Genomic DNA, 22,070 nt, shown 5'->3' with positions numbered 1-22,070 from the left:
TAATCACGGTTGGTGAATGAGGTCCAATGACATTATTAGTAAACATGAGGGTAGATCTAGCTTACTTGTGCTCATGCTGGCTCAGCTAACTCCAAAGGTCCCTTGACCTTGGCCTGCAGGTCTTATGGCCCCGTTTAGAGTCTCCTGGAAATCAACACTGCTCAGTTGCATGAAAAGGCCAACCCACACGCATTTTTGTTGCTACTTTTGTCATTAAAAATTACCAAAAAAAAAACAAAAAAAAATCAATCTCCATTACAATCAGGACATGCCCTCCAAGCAATACACAACTTTGTTGTAATTGAACCTTTCAAACAAATCAAACTGTAGGATGTTAAAAATGGATTAGAGACAAATCCAAACAAACAGCTCTGCCGCTGCCGTCACCATGCCCAGGTGGGTGGTGTTACTCAGCAGGCGGGGGCAGACTTATACTGCACTTAAACCTGAGCTGTCAGTTTCATCATGAAGTAGCTGCATGGGCTTGGTGTTTGCGCATTGGGATTTTCAACATTTGAATCTGCTTAAGTAAAAAAAAAAAAAACTTCAGTGTACCACAGGCTGTTTCCTCCCCGTCACTAGACTGTCACGGATGCTGAACGCTGAGGAACCCAGACCTTGAGCCCCTGACGTCATCCAACTACTGACCCTGCTTACTTTGAAAACACACTTCTTGTTTTCTTTGTTGCCACCTTCTGGCATTTATTTGAGCACAGAAAAACGGGAAGCCCTCTCCGATTTATGGGCGTTGGGCAGCCTTCAGAAAATATTTTTTTAGGCATTTCATTCATATGTAAACTGGATACATATGTGATTGGCCTTAAGGCGTCAGCCCTCTGAAAAACACAGCTGTTATGTAACGCTGTGCGCACACACTTTATAAAATATGATTTCTGCCTCCTGTTGTTTGTTTCTGTACACGTATGTCTTGTTTCGGGCCTTACAGAATGTGCTCTAACTCGATTTGAGAGATTAGGTTTCACATGAATGTGCTTTTCCTGGATTTGTTTGTCGAAGTCAGATAACCTGCAGCGTGGTTGCAGTGCGACTCAGAGTAATGACGACCAGCACCACTGAAAGAATCGATTTTCCTGTAAATACGCCTCCAGCGTACTTATCATAGATAGACAATTGCACAGCCGACTGGGTCTCTCTGTTTGGTCGTTTGTTTTTTGGGTAAACTTTGTGGTCTCAAGAAAGCAAAGGAAAAAAAAAACACTTCCAAAACACACGATTCCTTCCGTTACTGTAACTCCTGTACTGAACAATTACATTGTGTTGCGGAAAGGATTTGTTGGCTCTACAGGTTCTTTTGTCTTCAAGGTTTTGCTAATTGGCAGAAAACAGTCCATATTTTACAGCCGTTGGGGGGGTTTGACTTTGTTTCTTAGAATATACACAGTTATAGCACGAGATAAAAAAAAAAAAACAGTGGTGCACGTACAGGTGTGTAGCGACTACATTCGCCACAGTATTGAGGCGTATCTGGATGAGATCCCTTGCAACGATGTGTTTTGGTTTAATGGTAGGGTTGTACCTGAAATTACAATTTGCCACAGGCTTATTTGTTTCGAAAAAACAACTGGTACCTGTAGGGCAACACGATCTCTGTGGACATGTACAAACACATTCGGTAGCTCATGGGATGGGTCAAAGAAAACTGTCTTCATTCCAGGTGTAATTCTGCCGTATGTGTGCAGGGATGCTTACACACCCACTCGTTTCATAACTGCCAAAACAGACTGTTGAGAACAATTTACATTTACAAAACTGATTGTTTTTTAGCTGTCAGTGTTTGCCCAGTTTGAATTTAAATGTGCATACATTTAAATTTCTCAGAGCAATTTCAATATTTATCATCCATTCTGGCTTCAAGTAAAAGTCGAGCACCTTGGAAATCTGAGAGGTAAATGGGCTGTCGGACATTTAGCTACACCGAGCAGCAAACAGTAAACCTGGCTGTGTCCAAGTCCACCCACCAGCATTTCTAAGGCTCAATACTGTTCAACAGGTCATATCTTGTAGTTTAATCTGTACACGAAACAAAATCTTAAAGAGGTGCTGTTGCTCGGAAACTGGAAGAGGGTTTGGGAAGCTCCAGGTCTTTGTGCAGTACTAAGCTGCTGTAATCAAGAGTATTATCAGTAATCAGTCAAACTCTGGGCAAAAAGGCATTAAACATATTTCCCCAATTGTCAAACTATTATTTTAAAGTTGTGTTAACTTGTTTCTGAAGTCACATGAACTTTCAAAGTCAAGGTTTGAGCATCGTTTGATTCTGTATTGCTACATCGAGGAGTGCCAAACAAAAGACAAAGTTCAAGATCAGTGTGTAAATTCAATACAAATGTCTGACTAGAGCCGCTGTTTTCATGAAAGTGACCTTCAATTTTTGTCTACATTGCTATTTTAAGCTTTAACCCTTTCCATGCTGGAGGTCCCTCTGCTGAGACCAGTCTGTATCTGTTATTAAAATGCAAAATGCCACCATTATTTGAAGGTTTCAGAGCGTGGCACATTCAGTGAAGAGACTGCCTCGTACCTATGATTAAAATGGATGTAGGATTGTTGTGCATCAAATTTGTTCCTACTTGCAGCTGAGCATTATTAGAATAATTAGAATAATATTGGTTATTTACTCTGTAATTTACAGTTTTGACTAGGCAAAGGTAAAAATACATGTTTTTGTTGGAGTTTTCCAATGTCGCTCTGGCTTGGTGATAAGGACAAAGAGACTTATTCTATCTCAAACTTCTGCCAAGTATCTCTTATCCATAGAGCCTCAGGCATTTAACTTACAGTTGTGGATCTGTTACTGCCTGAATCTGGGGATGTTTTGTCAGGTAAAATTTCCCAAAACAGCCTTGGCCTTTAGAGGTTAAACTTCCAAACAGAACAGTTTACAGTAACTTTAAATCCGACTAACGATTCCCAGCGTCTCCGAGAATAAGTCCAGGTGCACGGGTTGTTGTCCTTGAGTCTTTTTTCCTTGCAGCTTGATTTTAAATGTAAAGTTTAGAGAGAGTTGGGTTGTGTTTATTCTGGGGTCTCGTAGATTTATAGATAACATCCGTAAGTGATGTCACTCAGCATAACAAAGCAGCAGCGCAGATAATCAGATGTAAACTGTTTAAACTGGCACTGAAGTGCCAACATGAAAACAGAAAGTTAGTTTTCTTGGTGAGATTAAGTGCAGCTCACATCCGATCAAAATCTGGCATTTGTTTAGATTGTCGATGAAGTCGTCAAATTTATTGAGAACTCCTAAAAAGATAAACAGTTACTGAAAAATAAGGATCCAATATTCAAACACCAGTCATATGTCAACATCTGTCTTCATACAATGATTGACAGTCTTCAGATGGCCCAAATCAAACCCATAGAGGGCAGCTAACGGCTGAGGTTGAAAGACTGCAGAGCCTACCACAACACAAAAGCTGGCTCAAACTCATTCAAGTCAAAGGGACAAAGAACATTACAGCAACAGTGAAACAACAACATTATGTAAAATTTCTCTAAAAGTGTTAATCAACCCAAACAACCCAGATTCCCTGGAAAAACGGAGTCCTATTTCACCGCGAGTTGCTGTACAATCATCGACATTATGTTGGCAATGATTAGCAGGGAGAGAAATTCAGAGCCACATTAGAGCTGTTTACTGCTAATCTTCATTGCCCGTCGACCAAAGTTGTCCATTAAAACAGAATGGAAAAAAGCATGCAGGGTGTTACACTGCTGATGATGCATAAACGAAGGAAAACGGTGCAAACCTGCAGCCAAAGGGCAAAACCAAAAAAAATGAGCAACACTGGATGTCATTTAATCATCTCATTTCTATTCCAATCACTGAGTTGGTGAATTAATTTTGGACACACTGGATGCTGTTTGTGTGCTGCTTCTGATTCAGTTCATTGAAATGCAAGTAACTGAGAACAGGAACCTACGGCTCTATTCATATGACTGTCTGTCAATGTTTTTTCTTTATTTTGTCTGTTTTATCTGAACACTCTGTTGCTCGTAGCAACAATGATTTAGCAGTTAAAGATTAACTGACTTACATTTATTTTTACCATCATTTTGTCAGATATGTGGCTCACTGACATTATTTATGTGCTGCCCAAACACATTGACTGAAGCCTTATCTGTATACACTCTGGTATCAGAGCTGTTAAAATATAATTCCAGTTTCCCATTAATGCTGCTGTTGTATGGGTCACGATAACTTTGCACTCTCTCAGATGTAGAGATTCGGGGAAACGAGAAGTTGCACAAAACAACTTATATTGGCAACTCCAAAAATATGCCAGGCTGGACTAAAGGTTTCTAAAAAGCCAGTGCATGGAGCTACTAAAACGCTTTGCAGAAACAAGATCAGTTGTATCCAAAGCACGATCAGGCAAACCAAAACTAACCACACATCAGAAGATCAATACATCAAGCAGCTTCACCGTAGATGAAGAACACAAGACTCCAATCAGCAAAGTTACCGTCTAAAGACGGCTGTCTGGAAGTGGTCTCAGAGGAGGAGGACCGTCTATAAACCATTTGTCAGGAGGGGAAACAAGGTCCAAATGCTTGGGGTGGGCTACGACATACGAGCATTTCACAGTACTGAGTGAAAATAAAGTCCTGTTTACTGATGTCTTAAAGTTGGAGATTCATGGCAGTAACAGGAGGATGTATGTAAGAAGACAAAAGAGAGAGAGAAACAAACCCACAATGAAACATGGTGGTGGGAATATTGAAGTCTGGGGGTCAAGTTGGGGATGGACTCCACCCTGACTGAGGAGAAGGAGCGCAAATCTTTTCAGAGACACGGTCCACCCTCTGGTTTACATCTTTGTGGAAAATGATTCATACTGCAGCAGGACAATGAGCCCAAACACTCCTCAAATATTTGAAGGGACTACTGTAAGACCAAAGAAGACCAAGGACAGCTGACTGTCATGGACTTTTCTTCCACAATACCCGGATCTCTACCCCACTTATATGGGCACTTAGAGACTGAGAAAGCCAACAATTGCCGACGACAAGAAGACAAGAAGGTCTTTGGAGCATTGTCCAACGTGCTGGGATAACATGAGTTATCTGGTTTAAATAAACATAAGGAGTTCATGCAGCTCGAGTACTGCTGTGATTAAAACAATAAATATTTAAAATTTCAGATCAAGTCAAACTTTGAAGTTCAGTTTAAGTTTTAAGATATGATTATTTAGACTCCACAGAATATGAACACGGGAAAAAAATGTACTGATAAGTAAAGTAATATATAATCATAACATGTGATACTGACAAATATATGACTGAGAGGAGGTTTTAGGTAGGTAGGTAGGTATGGTAGGTATATACTTTATTAATCCCCGAGGGGAAATTTTTTAATTTTTTACGTTGTTTGTTTAACACACTACACAATTATTACACCTCTAATCAACCCAGAAATAAAGAGCACAACATGTTCTGTAGTTTAGCTTATTAAAGTTGGTGTTTTGCAGGTTTTGAACTCTTTCTGCATTTTAATTGCTTGAAAAGGTTATACAGCTGAAAAAAAATTACAGGCAAATGAACCAGACAGCAGATAAATCCAATTTCCAATTACCACAGCACATGTCGCTAATTTACGAATTCAATATGTGAACAATGTCCTGGTGTCAGAACACATAAAAGCCGTGCATACCCTCTAAACACATAGACTGATAAATTAAACATTATTTGTTTTCACTTATCTCTTTAAAATGTTAAATATGAAGCAGCTAACCTTGATGAATAATGAAAGATTGATAAACAGGTTTCTCTGGGGACTGTGGGTAGACCGGTCAAGAGCAGCATCTTATCCTGCAATCTGCTTCTCACAGCAAGACACAGACACTCCGTGGTCTCCCACACCAGATATAAATCACACTTACAAATCAAAAACAGGACGTGAATGTTGTTGACTTAAGCTAAAGATCAGAGGAAGGAAAAAAAAAAACATTACATAGTTTATATTTACGTGACATGTGGAAAACTGCAACCACGGGAAGATAAAAACACAACGTGTGGTTAGAAATGAGCTAACGGGAGAAATGGTGAACTCAGAGGAACATCATGTTCAGAGATAGCACATACGAAACCTAAAAGATGAAATGTGAATCTGCTGGCTTTCTTGTGAATCCTCCTGCCAGCCGATAATGCTCCCCAATAGAGATATAAGGTTTGTACAGCAGCAGGTGTTCAGTATTACAGCTCCGCAATGACAATGTCTAATTCATCCCCCTTTTCTCTTTGAGATCCTGCAATATTTACATATCTCAAATAACCCATGACACCTTAAAGCCACCCTCCTCCCCCTGCAACAAAACACATACAAGTCACTGGGCATCAGAAAGCCAACGATGTGAAGGTGAAACTTCCTGACATCTCATCTGGATGACTTCATCAGCGCTGTTAGCACACTTGTCTTGCTCAAACACCTGAGATGACAAAACCGTCCGTGACAACAGCGACAAATGTAAACACTCATTACTTTTACACCAGCGATTTTATGCTGAGTTTAAGGATGAGGAGCTGACAGAGCGATAACTGACCCACGTTTCTTTGTTGCAGATTAGAGCTAATTCATCGTTTACAGCTTTTTCACAGTTAAAGTTTGACCGCTGGGAGATAAGAATCACCAAAATTGTTTTCCTCAGCCTGTGGAGTGAACCTATGAGGTGGAAGATGAACGACTCTATAGCAGACTGTGAAGACAGTGGCTCTTTACTTTATAGTTATTACACTTCAGCAGTGCAAATACAGCTTCATATTGATATTCAGTTTCCCACATAACTGTTACTAATGTGAAGTGTAAGTGTGCACACAAGTTAAAAATAAGTCAAATTGGGTAATTTTCTCCCTGGATTCTTCTTTAAATGAACAAATGACAAAACCAAAACTTCAAGAACAAGAAAATCAGAATTGTTAATTTGCTGCCTTAAACCACCATCGATAAAACCAAGACGACGACGACACGGCTAAATGTTACGCAGTTAAAACACAAGTTGCCAATATTCGATATTTGTCTCAAAGTAAATAAACTAATTCTACAACCAAATATTGCTTGTGTAGCTTATTCCTCTGTGGCACAGCGCTGCATTGTAGCTCAAGAGCTATTAAACACGCTCATCAATGAGACACATCATTACAACTTTCAGGGCCTGCAGGTAACGGACCCATGAGTCATGTGATTGTATTCTGCCTTGCGGTTGGATCGTCATTGTCAAATCAGATTCAGGTGTAAATACAGGGTCAGAAGTCATACTTGTAACTTCGGCGCCACACACACACCGAGTAGGAACTTTGAGCGCTTCGAATCTGAACACAGATGTTTCACAGCGTCTTCACCACTGATACACAGTTGAGCTGCAAAGTTTGTGACCTGACCGATTGACTGAAAACTCCCGACTCTTTCACCTTCAAATTAACTGATAATCCAGGAGGTTCACATTCTTTTGCCACTCACATATGTAGTATTGGATCATTTTCCTCAATAAATAAATAAACCAAGCATTTTTGCCTCATTTGTTCAGCATGGTGCTCTTTATCTATTTGTGTAAACGACCTGTGGGAAAAGCTGATGTTTTTTAAGGTCGTATTTATGCAGAATATTCTATCAAGCATCTTGTAAATTTGTCCACAGAGTCTCATTTTTCACACAAATCCTTTTTACACATGCACAATCTTGCACTCCTCATGAAGATTTAATTTACAGGTTTACAACTTTGGAAATATTTTTGAACTGCAGATTACAAGATCAAAATGGTCCTCATCCTAATTTCAGCTAGTACCCGTATATTAATATCCCAGCTCTTGCAAGTCATTGCTGTCTGTCGAAAGTCTCCATCTGGCATTTAGTCACTGGTTGCAAATATTTAGATATGACAAATCTCTTTGTAAAAACACAGTTGTAGTGTAGTTATAGTGCGTGACTGTCTTCTTAGTAAAACATTTGAATTTACACCGAGCTTCTTGTCAAATGCTGTTTCAGTCAAGTAAAAAGCTGTCCGGCTCGGTTTCAGGAGGTGGTTGGAAGTATCACCTCCATGTTCGAATGCTATTTAAAGGAGACTAAATATGTAATAATAGTATTAAATGACAGAGAAAACACTGATTATGTGCAGAGCTACTCTCAGAAAAGCAGTCACTAAGGAGCCTCTGGATCACAATGGTTCTTGTTTGGGTGTTTTGTGCTGCTCATACATCCTGGCCTGCATACTGGGCTGTTTCCCAAGCTCATGCCCTGAATACTGAATAGGGACAACATAATGTGGAATGAATGCATTCTGTGCACCACCACAACGGCATTTTCTCCTCCAAAGATCCATTATCTTATCTTTCTGCAGACTCCAAACATCCCAGACTTTATTTGCCAGCTAGCATGTGCTGGTTTTACTAAAGTGCTGTTTAAGTATTAGCTGATATTGCAACTCCTGTGTTATGTTGACTTATTAACAAACACTGAAGAGCACTTTGTGTCTGTTCGTGTGGTTGTCGTGATCTATTCTGCAGGATTAATGTTTTTCTTAGTGAGCGGAAAGGTTTCTGGTCATAAATGAATTCCTTTCCAGGCGAAGAATTTGGTTTTCTAGATATTGGCTATCAGCAAATTCTTCGGTGCAATACCCCTTTCAATAATCTCACACACGTACACACCTCTTTTTGGTTACATGAAGTCAGCAACGGTTGGGCTGAACAACTGAAGTGTGTGAACGGTCGAATGATGATGTCATCTATTAGTTCACAACAGAAAACGTGAGATTTGGATACAATTAAAATGGATTTCAATTTTATTTTGACAGTATATGTAGATTTTCCCCTATTCTATCAAAAAAAGAGCAACACTTATCACACAGGCACACAATACCTGATACATACAAAGTAACTGGTGAAATGAGCAGATGTAATGTTGATATTTGAGAGTTGTACCGCACATCCTCAGTGGACAGTTCAGTGCTCTTCGTTCAGCTCAATCTTCAGAGTCTTTACACCTGCTGAGCTGCAGCCCCGGCAGCTAATCGCTCCTGTTTATCCTGCTCAGCCTTCTCCCTCATCTCCTTTTCTCTCTGGATCAGCTGCCTATTCTCGGCCTCCCAGCCTTTCACCCGGCTCTTGTACTCCTCCAGGTCCGGTTTCTCTGCAGCAGCCAGGTTCTGCTGGGCCAGAGCGGTCACTAAAGCCTGGAAGGAGGCCGAGTCCACTTTACCCTGAGTCTCCAGCTGGCTGCTCAGTTCCTGCAGAGGCGGGAAAGAAATAAAGTGTTGAAGGCACCAAACGGTGAACTCATCACTGCATTTAAATGAGTTGGGGTAAAAACTGTTGAACCAGCAAACTCTATTTAAATCATCTTAAAATGCTCAAGTTTCTCTGCAAACAGTCTTCAATCCACAAAAGAGATCATTTGTAGACACAATCCAACCACAGACCACATTTTAAAAAGTAGTGCCGATAAAAGGCTTTAAAAGAATGCTACTGCTCTGTTGCCTCGAGAAGTTGAGAATAAAGGTTCAATCAAACCTGCCACGTGACTTTTTAAAAACCTAAATATGCAGGAACATTTCTATCAGCACGTTTTGGACCCGTTTATCTTTGTATATCGTTTATGTCAGACACCGAATATAAAGTTCATTATTTAAATGAATGCAAACAGCATTAAACATTTTTTAAGTTGGTTTAAAGTAGCTAGAAAAAGGCCACACTGTTACTGACTGGTAAACTTGATCACTGAAACTTGACCACTATTAACGCGATGGATCCATTTTTCTATGAGCACGCTTCTGTTTTCTTTGTTCTACGTAGGCGCACCGGAAAGTATGTGAACGCTCATGTACACCATCTATGAAATGCACATTCCTGCTAACGGTTTCACACTATTTCGCTGACGTACAGGTGGTGCGGTGGTAACGTGCCACAAACCCTCTTGCCCCAACAAAAGCAGGAACGAAGAAGAATGCAATTTGAAAAATGTGAATGTAAATGTTTAATGAGGAAGGAAAAGCCTTCAACACGACACAGAGGACCGAAGTGTATCTAAACGAGTAAAACTGAACGTAAACAAACTCTGGTAAAAAGGAAAACTCCACAAAACACCTTTCTTTGAGAGCTAGAAGTGTGGTTAATACACTAAGGCAGCTTCTTTTAATTCATTGACAGGAGTCATCCATCAGAGAACCATAAATGTTACCATTTGTCAGTCATAAATAAATCATGGCCATTTAAAAAAAAAAAAAAAAAAAAAAATTCCTCAGAGAAAAGAAATATATTCTTACAGCCCGGTAACCCGCCAAAGCGTGAATACATGTCAGTCCAGTAGAGGATACCATGTCAGTGTCATGTTTTGCCTCACTTAGGCCTGAAAAATACATGCGTATATGACGACTATTGTCCAGTTAGGAGGTAATGTCATGTGACCAAGTACAAAGAGTGATAAAGTCTGCGTAGGGAGGAGGTCTGGGGTAGTTGGATGGAACAAACAAGACTTTCACCCAGATGACTGGTGTTCAAACCATTAAGAAAATAAAAGTGAACGTGGATTTTGTTTAAGTAACGTGAGTAAGTGACATTACATTACATTTATCCAATGTATTTTATCCAAAGCGACTTACAATAAGTGCATTTCAACCATGAGGGTACAAAACCCAGAACAACAGGAATCAAGAAAATACAATTTCTTCAGGAAATATATACATACATGACGTACTAATCTTGTGTAACGTGTTCAGTAACCCATGTGATGTGCTTAATGTTACTTGTGTAAATTTACCTATTTTAATCCAAACCATCTTTTCCCAACCCTAACAGGTAGTTTTGGTGCCTAAACCTGAGGCGCCTTACTTTTCACACCTAGAAGAGGCAAAACGTGACACTGACCGGTGTCCTGCAGTGGACTGAGAGGTGTACTATGAGCTTTGGCGAGATGTCAGATTGAATCATAAACAGAAAAAGGCTGCAGCCTGCCTGTTAATCACGGTTTTATATTATTATTATCGAGGAGATGGCCCAACCAGCTGAAGGAGCTGACAGGCATGAGCACTGCTGTAAACTGCAAAAGATCACTTATCATTGTTAAAAGAAAATAATAATCATCCACCTTTACTATCTTAAAGATCACTGAAGTGAACCCTTCTTCACACCAGACCATTTTTATTAGATTGACTAGAAATAGAAGAGTTTCAAATCTCTTTCTTAATTGTGTGTTCAAGTTTTGGATAAAGGTTAAAAAAAACAAAAAAACAATTTAAAACAATAAAAAAAACAGTATGCTGCTCACTCCGATTTGACTCTAAAATCTGAGTTACAACCCAAGACGTAACAGGAAACACTTATCACATGTTCCATGGTTGGCCCCAACAATGAAAATGAATCTATATCTAAACTGATACAGCGAAGACAAACACACCTGCCGTACACAACAAACACCCACCTTGAATCTGCTGACATACTGAGGCAGCTTCGCCTGCTCGTCTCGATCTTCTTCATCGAGGGCATCTTCTTTCTTGCCCTCTTCATCTCCGGACTCCTCCCCGGATGAGTCGGTGTCCGAGGTTGAGGACAGTTCCTGCAGCAAGTCATTCACGTAGTCTATCTGAAAAGTGATCAAGGATAATGTTATGTATGCAGAAAGACGATCATTTTTAACGATACAAATAAGTATAATTAACCACGTTGACAAACAGCCGTTCCTGCCTGGAAAGTCTCGTTGTTGCATATCAAATTATGCGAGTAAGACTTCAATAGTTTAAACCGTTTAAGAAGACAGTTTCTTGAATGAATGATTTCGGAACAGACATGTAACGATGAGAGAGCCTGAACACTTTCCCTTGACAACTCACCTCTTAAATGTTAGGAAGAGGTAGGATTAACTGTGACCCGAGGCAGCAGTCACCAGCACCGTCATTTCAGATGTAATACTTCCTCTCTGTCCTACGGCGTTATCGTTGCCGTCTACGTTATTGCTGTGCCGCTGTCTGATACGTGCGCTTTAGTTCCTGCTGCAGTGATCCTCACAGACATCCTCAGCGCTGCAGGCTTTTCAAAATCTCATTAGATGTGGACAAAGCTGAACTATTAAACTAGACAGCGCAGGCCGCATCAGAGGCACGACAACCGACTGCTTAAGTGTGCGTATATGTAAAAATAACCACAAAATGACAGCATGCGTTTCATCTCGGCAAATAAAGGCTGTCGTCGTCAGAGAGCTCATCTGGAAAGTAACAAAAAGTCTGTGTATGATGACGTTTTTCTGAACCACAGTCACTGTTTAGCATGTTCATTTTTAATCCAAAGTTTATTTCTGAATAATTTTACAGCAAAAAACTAACACTTTGGGAAATATGTCTGACGTCAAACCCGCAGTGAGAGCAGAGGATTGCTTTGACTGGTGTTCCCAGACTTTAATTCACTGGGTGACTATATCAGTCTGGTCAGGCTCCTTCGGGGAGTGTTTCAAGTTGTTGCAATATGACAGGCGTAAACCTCGGGTTAACTTACTAAAGCTATTAGAAACTATAATAGCAACCTTTAACACATCAGCATCAACCAAAATATGACACGTGTGTGCCAAAACCCAATAAACTGTAAATAACGGAGACTCTCTTCCAATTGGAGTAGAGTGAAACACCATGTCGGGAAATGATCATTGCAGACTTTGTAAAATAAATTTTAAGATACACGAAGCAATTTTTCTTGCTCCGGCTTGATTTCATTTCATTTGCTAGTGACTGTCGCCATTGTTGCTGATTGGTTAGCCCTTCAGAGTGGCTGAGCAAACCATCATGCGAACAGGGTGTCCAGACTATCATCACCATGAAAGCGAATGCTGGGAGCAATAGGAAGGCAGAGCTGGGCTACAGGTCGCTAACACAAGTCCAAATGAATGCAGAGAGTAACGCTGTCTGCAATGATTGGTGTTTTACATTTTTTTGTAGCACCTTCAACACCAGCGCTACACAAGAGCCTCGCTGAAAGGCCTAACAATTGTACTCCAACTGGCCCAAGTCCAAAAGACTGTCATTTAATTTCATGTCATCACAGACAACAGTTATTACATATGCATTCATCTGAGTACAATGATGTAAAGATCAGCTGTTGATAATGCAAAATATTTTTTAAATAAAATTTGCTTATCCATGGAAGTTGACATCTCACCACACATCCGTCATAGCACAATGCTGATGTTAGCTCAACTCAGTCAGATTGAAAGGTACAAAAAAACCCCAAAAAAAACAATGGAGAGGAAAGTGGCAGCGTTGGACATAACAGGGCCGAGAGAACTGCAAACAGCTGTTTCTACTCGCCTCCCCCTGTGGATTTTAGTGAGTGCACTGAGTATATAGGAATGAGATGAGATGATAATAATAATAATAATAATAATAATATGAATGTATTGTTTGATTTTGAAAAAGACGCCTTGTGTTGTTGTTGAATTTCATTATATAAAAGCAATTGTTGGTATCTGCAGTGGGAAGTGATGCTGGGGGAATTTGATCAGTACGTGCATTTGCACATCGGGCATCTGTGGTGCATGATCTGAATAGTTTGGGAACCTCTGTGGTAGTGCACTGTGTTACTGTCCTGTTTTTTTTCTTTTCTTCCATGTATGAAAGTAAATGTGTGCTATCACCAGTGTAGAGGTGGGCGCTTTAGCCCTGAAATAATATCACAATATTTCAGTGTATTTCTGCGATAACCGAGTTCCAACAAAATAAGTGTTATAGTTTCACATGTCAATATAAACAGAAGCATTTGCCTTCAAACATTCAAACACACAGAGACTCAGATTCTGTGGAAAATAAAGCTGCTTTTAGTAACCTCAGATGTTGTTTATGTATGTAACTTACATCAGACCTTAACACCGCACAATTGCATGTCATTACATCAACAAGTTGGAATATGGACAGCATCACACTGTTTTTTTAATCATACATGATAAAAAAAATTATACCCGTGTCTGTGAATTCTTCTTTTTTGTGGTTCAAATTGTGCATCAATTTCCTTTAGGGATTTAAAAAGGTAATCAAAATCAAAAACACGAGATTTGTATTTCAGAAGCTGCTAACAATAAATGAGCCACCACATAAAAATGAGTAGAACATGAAGGTGCACTTTGAATCTTTTTATCTTCCGTTGCTGATTCTGAAGGTTCAGTTCAGAGTATCTTTAATCAAAAGTTGTGTGAGACAGAATGAACTGCAGGGATTAATGTCACACTGTAAACTGAGCCCGTGGTGAATGCATTAATGTAACTGACAGCGCGAGGTCAGTGTTAACCCCAACGGAGATCCAGGGACTGGATCAGTACACCTTAGATATAACAGTAAGGCCGTCACTCCTTCAATAGTCACCCGGGTTTTTGTCAATAACAATTTAAAACGCTGTGCAGAGTCACTGAACTGCACGTTTGCCTGTCAAAGCTCATATCCTCTTCAACACAAAAATGTATGCGTAAATTATAAAAAGTTATATAGTAAAAAAGTGTTTTCAGCACTCGCATCTTTGCAGGAAAGTTTTCTTCCATTTGATGATGCTCTTTTGTAAGACAAGTACACTCAGACAAAATGAAATCCTCCTGTGCATGTGTATGTTCTTACTGTGTCTTTGGAGAGCTTGACATCCCCGGGAGCAGCAGCCGCTCTCTCCATGACAGCCAGCGCTCGGCCCAGGTACCCTCGAGCCCAGAACAGAGGCATCCCTTTGAATACGGCATGGATGCCCTTTAAAATCTCCACTTTTCCTGGAAGAGGGAGGAGCACAAATGAGACGAGCAGCATAATGAAAGACTGCCGGACGAATCAATCGCAGTAAAAACAAGTAACACAACACTGTGGGGGAACAAACTCGAATCCGCACCGAGGAGAGAGTTGCCGAGTAGCTGAGCGCTGAGGCCGACAGTGTTGTCTTGCTTCAGTCCAGAGATGAGCAGGGACGCTCCCACAACCCGCTCCTCTGACACCTGAGCGCAGCGAGGAACAAGTGGTTTGTTAGTCCTGCTGAAACGTGCACGCACTAATGAGCTCCAGGCATCTGTTTTTCCAAAATAAAATGTACTGCATTGTTAATGAAACCTCCTCAGAATGTAAAGTACTGTGTTTCTAAGCATGAGGATATTCTGGGACCATTTGCTGTCCTTAACACCTGCAGTGCTGCTGTTTCACTCACATTGAGTTGTGGTCTGGTTGCTAGGTAACTGCCCAGAGCGTACAGAGACAGGATCTGTGTGGAGGGAAGGTCGAAGGCCTCCTGCAGCATCACCTCTTCCACCACAGAGCACGCACCTGCACAGTTACAGCAAAAACATGACGTCACATCATCAGTGCCGCATTTTTTCCTCATAGAAAGAATTTATCTTATTCTTTATTTGTATTTACAAGGCTACTGTGGTGAATGCTTTTTTCAGATATTGCCACATTAAACAACAATTCAGGGGTTTCTTCATATCGATCATAAACTTGACAGCAGAGTAGGATAAAGAACAGGTAGTGCAAAGTCAGAAACATGCTACAACACTGATCCCTTTTTGTTTAACAAACCCCATTACAAGTTTTTCCTGCAACCAAATTTCATTAAAAAACAGTGTGGTATTGATCCTCAATAAACTGTCACATCCACTTTTATTGTAACAAATAAACATGCGTCCCAGTGGAACATATTCACATATTAAACGCAAGATGTAAAAGATAAATGTTTGACTTCAGTATCTGTAATTATAAATTGCTGAATACCTAAAAATACAGGAGATGTAAAAGCTCAAAATTGTGGGAAAAAAGATAATAATTCTTAAACAGATAAAATATTCAGCGAAAAGTGATAAATGCCGAAAAACTAAGAGTAACGGATCAATGTTGAGCTTCTGTCTCTGTCAAAATACTGACAGTTCAGTTGAATGAAAACCAAACATCACTAGCATTAAACAACAACCAGTTTTATATAAACTCAAATCAATAAAAAAAAACATTACAGGATACTTGAGTTCATCTGGCAGGGCTGTAACCTGTGAGGCTATGTCACACTAACAGTCTGTGAACCAGTGATAAAGATATGAGCTACAGACACACCAGATGTATCCTCTAAAGTAATTAAACAATATCAGGTTTGAGTTGCAGTTCAGTTATACACTTACAATATATGCACTAAAGAAACATCCTATCAAATACAATCCAAACTTCAACATGCGAGTGCAACATCAACTCGTTTATTCTCTAATGTTATTACAGAAAATATAATCAGGCTTCCCCTTCACCTGACTTTTACAAACAAGCAAAGCTGTGATTCGACAGTTTCAGTTCAATTCTAGCTGAAAGAATGTGTTTGGAAACCTGCGAGGTTTTGTATTTTATTTGACTCTGTGTGAACTGAATTTTTTTTCTACGTGTATCACTGAAAACATAATTAAAAAGTTCTTACTTTTAAAGTCTCCATCCTTAATGTAAGAATCTATGAGCAGGTTGAGGGTGAAGTCGTCTGGGAATATTCCATACTGGACCTGCGCATACACAAATTATACATCATGTACAAATACCTGATTATTTACAGCATCTGTCCGTGAACTTTACGAGTGTTTACCCTTCGTGATTTGGTGAAGATGGTGTATATCAGACACACGATAATACAACTGATGATTCTGAATGCTTCACTGACACGGAGACCTCTTATCTATCAAAACAACAACAGACGCAGCCATGTTGACGAGCACAGGCCGCTGAGCCTCACTGTAAACATATCATGGATAAGCTAACGTCTCAGCTTTTGGAATAATTCAGAGATGCTCTGATACTATGACTCATTCAAGAGCAGAGGTGGTGGGTGGTGTGGCGCTATATTCATGCCGAGAATCCAGCGGCTCAGAGGGGGAGGGTAACCCAGGCTCGTTTCTGTTGCTATAATTTACACAGGTCCCCTAAACAGCTCACATTCAGACTATCCGTAGACGCGTGTTATGTGGCTGCAAACAGAGAAGTCTCGTAATTTGAAACGAGGGCTTTTATTTTGAAATTAGGGATTTCAATTTGGCTCAGCCCCTGCTACACACGGGTGGAGTGAACACAATGTTACTTGACAACAGCTGCACTTGTTACGTTACTCTAAAGTGCAAGAAAAGCCAAAAGATGAATTTCTCAACGGCCAGACAATCAACAGCAAACGCCTCCTTCTTTCCCATCCTGGCCATTCAACCCTCTCAAAGCATTCAACCCGGGGAAACACTGAAAACAAAAGATATTATTTACCTGAGCGGGCTGCTCAAGGAGAGCCTTTGTATGGGAGGCACTACTACATCTAGTTCATCATCCAAAGAATAAATAACAGGAACATAATGTGTTGTGTACCTTGTTTTTAAGTGTGTACAGGGCCCTCTCTCTGGCCCTGTATTTCAGACACTGTCTGATCCAGCTGTGAATGGTCCAGTCTCGCAGATACCAACAGTTTGGACTGTGACGAAACCTTGAGGGATGAAAAAACAACAACACAAGGTCTCTTTACCGATTTAACCATCACAGTTCTGCCTTATTAATATGACAGATAAAATGACACAAAAGATGCAAGTTAGAGACGAGATGACACGTGATGAGACTTTGGTAAACCATTTGAGCCGCTGAACCTCAGGACGGGTAAACATCAAATTAGACAGCTTCATCCAGAAAATCAGGACCAATAATTCAAACATAAAACATCAAACACGTCAAAAACATCAGAATCTGCTAAAAATAATAAATACTCTTCAGAAACTTCCCAGAGTGGGATTGTGGTTTTATTTCTCACCCAATTATGAAAGTCAATGCGCCCTGAACAAGAGTGCAATTGGAAAACATACTAAATCTTGTAATCACGAGAATGGGTGCAGATTCCAGAGGAAGGAGTAAACAGGAAAAGTCTGGACTTACCCAGAACAAAGAAAAGCATGTGACTGGAAATAAACCAAAACAGACAAACCAAACAGAAAATTCATTCCAAGAAAAACACATATGTCTGTTTCCACGAAAAAAGAAAAACCTGCAAGGAAGCAGCAGATATTTGACACAGAAATGAAAATGCAGAAACTGATGCAGGAACAAAAATGATTCCTCGTACTTGTAAAGGTAGTACTCCGCCTGATCAACTTCCTCTCGAGATGATATGTTGTCAACAAACTGAAACGCAAACAGAAAACATATAAATACTTATTGAAAACTTTGTCCCCACTGCCATAAAATTCAGGTTTTTAAATAAACAAATAAAATATAGTCTTACCCGTGATACAGTCAGAGAGCTAACGGGGAGATTCCTGTCATAAGTCCTGTCCATAGTGTTGGCCAGTAGAGCTGTGAATTATAAAAAAAAAAACATTAACAATGCTGTCACATGGTTTACTATGTCACTCACTCATTATTTGCAGTATATTTTACAGCGTGAACGTGACAGTGTTGACACACCTGCCTGTCATAGAGCAGCATCAACTAAACTGCATTCGATGGCGTCTTTTAAACGTTGCATCATCAGCTGCGATCCATCGAAAACTTTTCAGAACTTCAGTATTCCTCGTGTTTATTTCAACTCAGCCATTGAAAGCTGTGTGCATAAATCACATCCAAATGAAATGTAATGTGATGTAATGTAATGTCCACACTACTGAACAGTCCCCAGCTGTTGGGGCACCGTGAGGCTGCAGCGCAGCGCTGCCACCCGGTGTTGCTCAAGTGCACACACGGTAACGTCAGACGTCACCTGCGTGTAAATCTGTCACCCATGTAGCTGTGGATTCCAGGAGGGGCTGTAATGGAAAACGGTTTAATACTTGTGCCGACGCAGTCATTTGTCTACAAACGTGATCGGTTTCACAAACCACCAGTTGAGAGTTCCCTGGCACATGATATCGCAATGATGCGACGTAGAGTTCGTATCCTTCAACAGAACCACCGGGTATCCCTCCAGGGGGTGAAAGGACCGACACACTGGAGGTGCATTCATTTGAAACAAAGGCTATTAAAATTTCAAAAATGTCCCCTCGGGGATTAATAAAGTAACTACCTAATGTGGAAGAGATACACGGGAGTTGCAGCATTGAGCCAACCAATGGAGCAACTATGACAGTCACGTTTTCTTAATGCTGTGTGTTGGTAAGAATCAGGTGTTTTGATGCATATATTACAATATACTGAGATTACTGATAGCGAGGCAATGTATTGCATTTATTTATTTAAACCTAATTTTAGGAATATTGTCATCGTATAAAATAACACATCCCGGTATTCATACAATCTCATTCCCTACACGTCCTATAACCCTGAGCTGAGTGATGTGACCTTTGGTCAGAAGTGATGTGTGTGACGTCTCGTTGTGACGTCTCGTGATGTGTGTGACGTGTGTGTGTGTGACGTGATGTGTGTGACGTCTCGTGATGTGTGTGACGTCTCGTCTCTCACCCAGGTTCTGCTGATCTCTCTCTCTCGCCTCCCACACGTCGGTGTCCGTGTAATCCGCTGACAGCAGCCACCGTCTGGCTGTGAAGACAAACAGTCAACCGAGTCACGTGGGTGGGTATTACACGTGTGTGTGTGTGTGTGTGTGTGTGTGTGTGTGTGTGTGTGTGTGTGTGTGTGTGTGTGTGTGTGTGTGTGTGTACGAGGACGTTCAGCCGCTCCCGTCTAAACGGTCAACAATGGACAGTGAGCAGCCGAGCAAATACATGTTGCGCGCACAGATAAAATCCAAACATGATGTCGTTTTCTCGTTGCCTGTTATGAAGTGTGTCTACCTGAAAGAGACGGAGACGAACGTTTAACTTTGAGAGCTGCAGTCACACATCGTTTCAACACGGACGCTGCCATCTTGGACGATACCATGTCAAAAGCCAGGGCGGGGGGAATTTCATATATTTTTCAAACCGGCTGCAGTGGGTTGTACCAAAAGCGAAAACTGGTAAACAAAAAACGAAAAAATATATTACTAACCATTCACAGAATAAAATAAAAATAAACATACCTTTATAACTTTATTTGAATATTGCGGTTCATATTGCAGCAATTAAAGTCCATTTAAAAAAAGATTGAAGATAATTCAACCAAATCAAAGCAAGACAAACCATGTGATTTAAAGCAGATTATGTGATCTGAAATCTACCAACAACGATTAGCAGATGATAGAATATATTCACTTCCAGCATCAAAAACTATGGGGCTCGTCACATGACATACATCAGTTTACACTTGCTACCTATTTCTAAAACTCTGCATATTTACCCATAAATAAGTATGTTCATGGACAGAAAATAATCAACATCTATACTTTCAAAATAACCTCCAGAAGCTACCAAAAACATGTCTATGCCTGGTTCACATTTTTACAACACCTCCTTTACAGAATCAATTTGTTGTCAAATCTATCTATGTTGAATTTAGACATTTTCTTATTAATAAACTGTAATATTTTACATCTTGTTACATTTTAATCAATTGTGATTTTTATTCATTGATTGTTATTCTACATAAAGGTAATATTGCCCTTGTCAACATAAAAAAAACAACCACATTTGACTATTAAAAAAGAGAGCAGAGCACTTAAGAAGGAGGAACATGTGACAAAAGAGGGCGCTGTTTATACAAGGAGCAGACAGACTGGATAAATAAAAGTGCAGTAGTTACACTTTGCCCCTTGGCACAGTTTATAAAGCCATGAAAAGTCCCTCTCAGTTACTCAGCATCATGGATGAATGATTCCTGAAGCTTTTCAGGACAATTTATACATTCATGTTTAAAAGATTGTAAACAATCCCTAAAATAGTAACACATCCTCAAAATAGAGCAGGAAGCTACGGGACAGCTACATAAATATATAGCTAAGCTGTATTCATTTGTCAAAATGTTGTGTAAATATGTATTTATTCATCTGTGAATAGCTGACCTGTTATCACCTCCCTGTTTGTGAGCCAGTGTTTTTGTTCTCAATAAGTGCTGCAGGAGGACGGCCCTTTCTTTACATAGTCAGCTCCTTGGCTGTGGGTCAAAGGAGGTGACAGGTTGAGACCAGGGTGGGACAGTTTTGTGGAACAAAACGTGGAAGAATTTTAGCGCCATCTCATTTTCTCTCCGACCAGCAAAACAGGAAACCCGTACCTGAGATGCACTAGAGAGAAGTCAAATGAAGTAAACATTTATACAGGCACAGCAAGCATTTCAAGCATATGCAATATGGAGTCTAATATACTGTTGTTGAGATTTTTGCTCCTCTCCTGTGTCCTTTTGTTGGTTTTGTGTAACATTTTAATTATGCAAACGGCATTACAAGTGGTCGATCGAAAATCCTCTTTTAAACTTGTTGTCACAGCCCTGTCCTCGTCTGTTTGTGGTTGCGGTCCAGAAGTGCAAAAAAATTCAAAGATATTTGTTGTCAGATCTCAGTTGCAGGCGTCCTCTGTCAGCTTCCCCTTTTTATTTCACAGCCATGTAGTGACATAGGATATTGGTGCAGGTTGTTAAGACAAAGGCATGTGACACAAAAACTACATTGTATGAAAAGTGTCTGAACAAGATGACAAGACATTTTTGAGACAATAAGAGCAGATGAGACTGCCTTCACGTATACAGAATGTATTGTTAATGAGCATTATGCTTGCGTGTGAAATCTAACGAATATTGCCAAGAAGGCCTTTTAAAAAGTCGAAAAAGAACTTATTCATCACTTTTACCTTAATAATATAAAACACAACAAGATGAAAAAAAAAATATTAAAAAACACACACACAAGCATGCTCTGTAGGTAGATGTGATTTTATTAGAAAAGGGGTTCAATATTTTATGATTTAACAGTCTGGTTGAACAGAAGAAAACAATAACTTAATTCATCTGGAAGACTTCTGTCTCATACTTGTATCATGAAAACAAATATCCGCAGAACAAAAAAGTTTAAAATAAAGAAGCTGATGAGTAGCACCCGTCAGTCGTGGCAAAAGTTAATGTATTGTAGTGAACACATCAATGATTGATCAACAAATTGTTCCGTCTCTAAATCAGTGGATCTGGAAGGAATTTGGTAAGAAAGAACATCACTTAACACATGAATTCTTCACATCTAGCAAACAGGAGGAGAAG

At 40.0% G+C, this 22,070-nt stretch overlaps 1 protein-coding gene across 1 annotated transcript; it reads right to left on the bottom strand.

Annotated features, from left to right (window-relative positions):
* Window positions 1-8,778: 8,778 nt before the first annotated feature.
* mrps27 (mitochondrial ribosomal protein S27) lies at window positions 8,779-19,826 on the bottom strand. The gene is made up of 11 exons (XM_069699610.1): window positions 19,739-19,826; window positions 19,407-19,484; window positions 18,235-18,305; window positions 18,076-18,134; window positions 17,334-17,448; window positions 16,414-16,492; window positions 15,169-15,284; window positions 14,860-14,962; window positions 14,601-14,743; window positions 11,435-11,596; window positions 8,779-9,245 (listed from the first exon to the last, which is right to left on the bottom strand). The coding sequence occupies exons 1-11, from the start codon at window positions 19,824-19,826 to the stop codon at window positions 8,997-8,999; spliced, it is 1,263 nt and encodes a 420-aa protein (XP_069555711.1). The 3' UTR covers window positions 8,779-8,996.
* Window positions 19,827-22,070: the final 2,244 nt, after the last annotated feature.

Source organism: Brachyistius frenatus, unplaced genomic scaffold (genome assembly GCF_029030835.1).
Source record: "Brachyistius frenatus isolate BFR_SWC_R1_liver_20210118 unplaced genomic scaffold, ASM2903083v1 Contig_30, whole genome shotgun sequence".
NCBI lineage: Eukaryota > Metazoa > Chordata > Actinopteri > Embiotocidae > Brachyistius > Brachyistius frenatus.
Note: the sequence above shows the minus strand (reverse complement) of the source record. Positions and strands in the feature narration are given on the sequence as shown.

Excerpts from the sequence above, each read along its gene's own strand:
- mrps27 (XM_069699610.1), bottom strand. The coding sequence starts at position 19,826 with ATGGTATCGTCCAAGATGGCAGCGTCCGTGTTGAAACGATGTGTGACT. Across the intron at positions 18,306-19,406 it reads GAGAGATCAGCAGAACCTGG|CTCTACTGGCCAACACTATG; the intron begins GTGAGAGACGAG and ends TATAATTCACAG. Across the intron at positions 18,135-18,234 it reads GCTCTCTGACTGTATCACGG|TTTGTTGACAACATATCATC; the intron begins GTAAGACTATAT and ends TTTGCGTTTCAG.